Source organism: Neophocaena asiaeorientalis, unplaced genomic scaffold (genome assembly GCF_003031525.2).
Source record: "Neophocaena asiaeorientalis asiaeorientalis breed wild unplaced genomic scaffold, Neophocaena_asiaeorientalis_V1.1 scaffold225, whole genome shotgun sequence".
Taxonomy (NCBI): domain Eukaryota; kingdom Metazoa; phylum Chordata; class Mammalia; order Artiodactyla; family Phocoenidae; genus Neophocaena; species Neophocaena asiaeorientalis.
The window spans coordinates 3292893-3299982 of NW_020172364.1; the positions used below are offsets into that span (position 1 = coordinate 3292893).

At 52.3% G+C, this 7090-nt stretch overlaps 2 protein-coding genes across 2 annotated transcripts in view; one reads left to right on the top strand and one right to left on the bottom strand.

Moving 5' to 3' along the window:
- Positions 1 to 4485, top strand: part of EEF1AKMT4 (EEF1A lysine methyltransferase 4) — a 5335-nt gene extending 850 nt beyond the window's left edge. Inside the window, exons 2-3 of the mRNA XM_024768648.1 lie at positions 3360 to 3643; positions 4173 to 4485. Of these exons, the coding sequence (XP_024624416.1) occupies positions 3360 to 3643; positions 4173 to 4460 (572 nt within the window). The 3' untranslated portion in view covers positions 4461 to 4485. The remainder of the gene's footprint in view (positions 1 to 3359; positions 3644 to 4172) is intronic.
- A 1369-nt stretch (positions 4486 to 5854) lies between these two features.
- On the bottom strand, positions 5855 to 6979 carry CAMK2N2 (calcium/calmodulin dependent protein kinase II inhibitor 2). The gene is made up of 2 exons (XM_024768659.1): positions 6811 to 6979; positions 5855 to 5925 (listed from the first exon to the last, which is right to left on the bottom strand). The coding sequence occupies exons 1-2, from the start codon at positions 6977 to 6979 to the stop codon at positions 5855 to 5857; spliced, it is 240 nt and encodes a 79-aa protein (XP_024624427.1).
- Positions 6980 to 7090: the final 111 nt, after the last annotated feature.

Sequence of the window (7090 nt, forward strand, 5' to 3'; positions counted from 1 at the left end):
GGAGATTGCAGCCGAGATTGGTGTGACTCCCCAAAAGGAATAAGTACTGGGGTTTCAGGTGGGGCTCTGAGAGGTCCACCTGCCCCCCTTGGGGTTCTCTTCCACTGCCAGCCTTGGGGGCTCCAGTGAAGTTTGATTAAACAACGGATTTCCTTCCAATTATAGTTTTTATTTTGCTATTTTTAAAACCATGTATTAAGTGAAATATTTCACATATATGAGACATTTATAATACAGTATATATGTAAGGTATAAATAATAACTCGAATGTGTGTGTATACCCTACTCGGTTTGAGAAATACAGCATTTCTAGGACTAGAAAGTGCTTAAGAACTTGAACCCTGGAGGCAGCTAATTATGTAGGGATCTCAGCACATGTCATCTTAGCTGTGGAATCATGGGCAAAATACTTAAATTTCTGTGCCTCCATTTTCTCAGCCTTAAAAAAAAAAAGTAGGAGTACATACTTATTTATCAGGTTTTTAAGATGATTGAGTGAGTATGAAAGATAACTAGAAAAAAGCCTGACAAAATAAAAAGCCTTGTATATCCAAGGTTTTCTGTGTGCTCCCCCAAACCTCTTCCCCCCAGAGGTAAAACCTCTCTTGAGTTTTGTGGCTTTAAACCATTGCATTTATTTATAGATTTACCATAGATCTATGTTTTTCAAGCTTTACTGTAATAACCTGGAAAACTGGACCCCACTCTGAGTATATAATTCCAGGGATGGTCTAAGGCGGGTCCCGGGGTCTGTATTTTCAACAAGCCCACAGACTGATTCTCATGCTGGTAATTGGCATAGTAACACTGCCTTAAGTTCTGCCCGATTGGGAGATATCCTTTTCTGGATAGAGGAGGGAAACGTCTAAAAATCAAAAAGAAAAACTTTCCAGACAAGATTCCCAAGATCTAAGAACAGGACCCACAGCTTGGGGGCTACCCTATGTTACATTCCACCTAAACAAACAAATTGAACACCTGGTAGGTGCTAGGGAATGTGGTGAGCCCTTTCTAACTTATTTAATCCTCATGGCAACCCCTAGAGGTTAGTGATAAATATAATGAGAACTACTTTAGGTGAGGGTTCAGTAAACTTTTTCTGAAAAATGGCCAAATAGTAAATATTTTAGGTCTTTCAGGCTATACAGTTGGTGTCACAACTAGAAAATGGCGATGGTTTTTATAATAGAATCTTCAGTATGGAGCTACTGGGAAAATAAACTGAGATAATCCTTATAAAGTACTTAGCATGGGACCTAGTGTTCAAAAACTGTTAGCTATCATTATTATTATTGAAAATGGGAGTCAGAGAGGCACTTTCTCCAGGATTGCTCGGAGAAAGAGTACCTTGCCTGAAGACTTGTGTGTCTGGTCCCTATGGCTAGATTCCTCATTACAGATGAGTTCATGTGGCCGTCCCAGTTTTGCTGTCATTATACTTCTCTGATTATCTCTTCTTGCTTGACTCCATGCTCTGTAGAATCTTCTGATTATAATTTGGCTTCAATTTGCATTTCCTATAGAGACATAAGGGACTGACCAGAGGATTGACTGTCCAGACCCCATGATGGCTATTTTTTCCTATTATAAATAAGCGAATTGATATTCTGGTTTACACTTCAGTCTCTTGGTGTTGGGATAGCATCCACATAGCTCTGGGCTCCCATATGATGGGTTCTTGGATCTGGCTCAGTTCTCCAGAGCTCTGCTTCCCTAAGGCCCCACCTAGGGAAGCGGTGGCGGTTCCAAGCCTCATCTTAGTTGTCAGCCCCAAATCACTGCTTTGTAGGCATAACTGGCCCTGTGGTCAAGTTTTATTTTCCATTCATCTTTAATAAAGTTGTTTTGGGAGATACCATTCCTGTACCAAAGGAAACGAAGGAAGGACATTTGGGTTTGTCCACAGTTAGGCGGAACTCTGCAGGCATATGAGGTCAGGTGTTGGGTGATGAAGGCATTGTGGTTAGAGAACCCAGTGGGATTTCAGGCTGAACTGGGTTAGAGTCTCCTATTCAGCCACCCTCACCTCCCGTCCCAGAGCCTGTTGTGGTTCCAGTGTTGGGACGCACACATTGGGTTTTCCCAGGTAAGATTGTACTCTTCCTGAGCCCCAGAGCCTGAGGAGGAACACAAGCAGGGGCAGCCGGGGACCAGCCAGCAGTCTCTGGCACCTGTCCAGGTACCAAGCTCTGCCTGCTGGATTAGGGCTATCCCAACAGCTGATTCTGTGATCCTCTTAGGGAGGCAAATGGGGATTAAAGGCAATCTAATCCCAAGAGCTGGGGATCCCCATGTGAGGCCACCAAGAACTGTCATCCAGACCTGTTCTTGGGCTGATACTGACCACAAGAGGGCCTGGAAGAGGCCAACAGATCTTTGAAGGAAGCCATGCCCACTGGGCAGTAGGTCCACATCCACTCCTCTAATGTCCACCCTCCACCACTTTGGGACTGCTTTCTGGGCACTTCCCACCAGAGTGTTATGATTCTTCAAGACTCTGACTGGTTGTCAGTTCCCCCGATTCTGTTGGCCCACCCATCTAAGGTGGGGACAGGGACTCTCCTATGTGCTCCTGCAGCCTGTCCCTATTGAAACTCTCATTGCATTATGTGGCAGTTTTCTGACGACACATCTGTTCCTCTCACCAGAGCATCAGCTCCTTGAGGGCAGAAGCTCTTTATTCATCAGCAGAACCCAATATGTGGCGCTCAGTCATACATGAAGAAATTACAAGGAATCGTCTCCACTGTGTGTCCCCACTTAGTTTCCCCTTCACTTGTTAATTCTGCCTTGGAAAGCAAAGTAAGATAAAAACCCCTAACATGAAGTCTTCCCAGGGCTGATATCATCAGAGGATCTCTGAGAGGTCAGGAATTAGGATAATACTAGCATTATCCTATTAATAATATTATGATGCCAATATTATCCCCATTCTGAGTCTGAGGAAACTGAGGCTGAGTTGAATGACTTGCCATGACTGTATGACTAGAGATATCAGAACCCAAATCTTTGAACTCCTAAGTTCAAAGCTCCTACTCTTCAGCTGTTTAGTTTTTAAATTTAGAACATCACATCCTACATGTAGGCTAGGTATTGTTATCTTCATTTTTGTGACTAGGAAATCCAAGTTCCTAGTATGTAAACGACTTGCTTTAGTCCACACAGCCAGGAATGATAGAGCCAGGATACGTGCCCAGATCTGTATGACTCTAAGGCTCATGCTCTTGTACCATGCTGCTTCTCCCTCAGTACGGGAGGGTTTGAGCTGAGAGAAAACAGGCCAAGAGTGGATGGATAATTGGGGAGGTGAGAACCAAAGCTAACCTAGACCTTTTGTCATCCACCCCTTCTCACCCCAGGCTGTGGAAACAGTGCCCTGAGCTACGAACTATTCCTTGGGGGCTTCCCTGATGTGACCAGTGTGGACTACTCATCAGTAGTGGTGGCTGCCATGCGGGCTCGATATGCCCACGTGCCCGAGCTGCGCTGGGAGACCATGGACGTGCGGGCACTGGGCTTCCCCAGTGGCTCCTTTGACGTGGTGCTCGAGAAGGGCACGCTGGATGCCCTGTTGACTGGAGAACAGGATCCCTGGAACGTGTCCTCTGAAGGTATCCACACTGTGGACCAGGTGCTGAGTGAGGTGAGGGAGCACCAAGGGAAAGATGGCTGATCAAGAGGTGGGGATGAGGGGTTAAGTTTCTAGGAGACTAGAAGAACTCAGAAGCCAGAAGGAGGCATGGTTTGGAACAAGTAGTGGGTCCCTTCGGGACTATAGTTACCTGAAGGAAGCGGGTGTTAAGCTGGATCGAGATTGAAGGGGGCTGGAGTGGCCAGGCTCACAGAGGCTGAGGATTGAATACTGTGTTGCCATAGAGATGAGGTAGCGGCCAGGTTCCAAGTAGGGAAGGTAAGCAGCTGACAGGAAGCCAGTGCCCCCTGCACCTGACATCACTCCTATGCTCCTACCTGTTTAAAATATAGCCCTACCTCCATGGAACAACCAGGGGCAGAGAGGAAGCCTCACTCTTTTGCCATGGAAAGCCCTGAGCCCTGAGCTACCGGATGGAGGGTAGTACCTGAGATTTCGCTGGGAGGGCATCTGGGGCATACTGACCTTTGAGAACCTGGAGATGGGCTTCTCACCAATGGCTTCTCTATCTGCCTTTCAGGTGAGCCGAGTACTGGTCCCTGGGGGCCAGTTCATCTCAATGACCCCTGCTGCCCCCCACTTTCGGACAAGACACTATGCCCAAGCTCGTTACGGCTGGTCCTTGAGGCATGCAACCTATGGCAATGGTTTCCACTTCCATTTCTACCTCATGCAGAAGGGCAAAGAGCTCAGTGTGGCCCAGCTGGCCCTTGGGGCCCAGATCCTCTCACCTCCTAGACCTCCCACCCCACCCTGCTTCCTCCAGGACTCAGATCATGAGGACTTCCTCAGTGCCATTCAGCTGTGAGGCCAGAAGCATGGTTCTCCTGCCTTTCTGCCCCAGGCTCAAGTATTCGGAATTCCTGACTCAGGGCTTAAGGTCAGGTCCAAAGTGCCCACATCCCAGGGGCCTCATGCCTAACTAAGACAGAGCTGATGGGAGCAACCCCACATGAGAAAAATACAGGCTAGGTCAAACTAGATCCCAAATCTCAGGTTTCTGACTTCCTTCTTAGGCTCCTCAGATCTCTCCTGGATTCCCCAACTTCCTCCCCCACCATACTGAACCATCAGTGATTCATCCCCAGGGGCAAATCTCAGCACAACCCCTGTGCATGCCAGCCAGACTTGGAGACTTGTATCCCTGGGGCCTGTTACTGACCCCCATTCAACCTGGATTTATTCATAGGAGGCTGCAGACTTTGAATCTAGATTGCTTCTGACCCCAGCTCCAGCCCCAACTCCGGTGACCTATCCTGCTCAGGCTGTATTATTTACCCAAGGAGGCCACGCTGTAATGATGTTCCCAGGCCAGGCTGACCTGCCTGTGTTTACTTGGCAACGCTTCTCTGTCAGTTACATGCACCTGAGATTCCCAAGTATTTGCTCCCCTCCCCAAAAAGAATTGGAGCCATTTTGGGCTGGCTCCTATAGCAAACCAAAGCAGCAGCTACACACACACGCACACACAGGGGGGTCTGTGTTTATTCACACACTCCTGGTACAGTGAGGATGGAGGAACATTTACAAAGGACATCCCTGGGGTTGAGAATATCTCCAGGGCTAGGGCTACAGGTGTCATCCAAAGATGCAATGCAGCCCCCATTTGGATTCCCAGGGGCAGGACGCAGGGGTCCAAGGTAAAATCAGACCTGGGCCCTTGGAAGGTGATACCTTGAGGGGAGGGGTCTGCCAGAGAGCCGCCTGGGGTCAGCCATGGGCAGACTGGTCATATGGTTGGTTACCATGTTAGGGGCTTGTCCCATCCCAGCCTCAACACCCATCCTATCTGCCAGGCGCAGAAGAGCGTGGCCGAGACCGTGGGCGGGGAGGGCATGAACCACGAGGGGAATCAGTAAACAAAGAGTCGGATATAAAAATACAAATGTGCTGAGGAAGTCCCTTAGAAAGAGGCTGAGGCTGGGGTCACGCCAGACAGGGGTGGAGGGTGAGGAGCGGCCTGGAGGGCTGGGCTCAGGTGGGTGGGAAGCTCATGCAAATGTGCAGCCAAACATCCCTGGCCGCGTGCGAGGTCCGACACCGGCAGGCAGCCGGTCTGCGGACCAGACCTGCCTGAGAGGGGCGGGGCAGGGGAGCCGTGCGGGAGGGGACGGGCCGGGGCTGAGGGCCGCGGGTCTCTGTCCGTTCCGGTGTGCGGGGTGGGGCTGCGGCCCGAGGTACCCGCCGCCTGAGCCGGCGCGTCTACACTCCGGACGGCGGCTTCTCCCCCATCCCTTTCAGCACGTCGTCTATCCGGTCATCCTCGATCACCACTGCGCAGGGAGAAAGCGCGTCAGCCGCGCGGTCTCGGGGGGCGGCGGCGAGAATGGGGCCCTGGTCCCCGCGTCCCGCTCAGCTACTGCCCGTGGCCCAGAGACGCCCCTCGGACCTCCGTGCTACAGTGACCTCCCCGTCCAAACTCTCCTGCCGACTCAACCCACTGCTGACCCCAGCTCCCACAGACCCACTCCTCTCCTTGTGGAGGAACGCCCCTCTTCCAAAGACTCCAGCCGTTCAACCTTCCAGTCCAAACCCTCCCGCCGCCTGAGCTCTCCTCCATCCGAGCTGATCGGAAAGCTTTTGCTCATGGGATCCCCCTCTTCCACCCTCACTTCAACAGAATTCCCTCCTCACACCGAATCTCCATCTATTCCAGCCCTCTACCCAACCTAACCTTCTTGCGGCTAGAACCCCTCTTCCGATCCTGGCACTAACAGAGCCCCTTCCCCATGCAAACAACCAGGACAAGCGAACCTCCGGCCCCCTGCCCATTCTCCAGTCAGACATCCCTCCCCACCCGAAGGTTCTTCCGTAGCATACACCGACTCAGCGTTTGCTCCCGAAGAAGCGGCCCGTCGCCCCATGTTCCCACTTCAGGCAGCCCCAAATGCCCCGGCCGGCCCCTCCCCTTCGCCCGGGTGCCAAGGCTCTACTTCCAGAGGTGGCGAGCATCGAATCCGGGGCACTGCTTTCCCAGGAGAGGGGAAGAGGGGGACACAACACTGCAGCAGGGACCCCCCCTCCAACCCCGGCCGGCGAGCGGCTGGCTGCGTTGGTCTGCGGCAAGAGCTGCTGGCGCTTGGCGGGGAACTGCAGCCGGGGGGCGCCCGGCGGAGGGTTTCTGGGTCAAGCGACGACTCCGGGCCCCGGCCGCGTACCTCTCTTGGCTCGGCCGATCTGGCCCAGCTTGGGGGGTCGCTTGGCTTGGTTGCCCGCGAAGAAGGAGTTGGTGTCCTGCAGGCGGCAGCTGAAGGAGAGGTCAGAGCCCTCGGGGTCGGCGCCGAAGCGGCCCATCTTGTCCTCACTGTAGGGCAGGATCTCGGACATGGCGGGTGCGGGGTGGGCGCGGGACTGCGGCGGGGCGCGGGCGGCGGGCTAGCTGCCGGACCGGCCCTAGCTCAGCAGGGGAGCCGGCGGAAAGATGAAGTCATGCAGCAT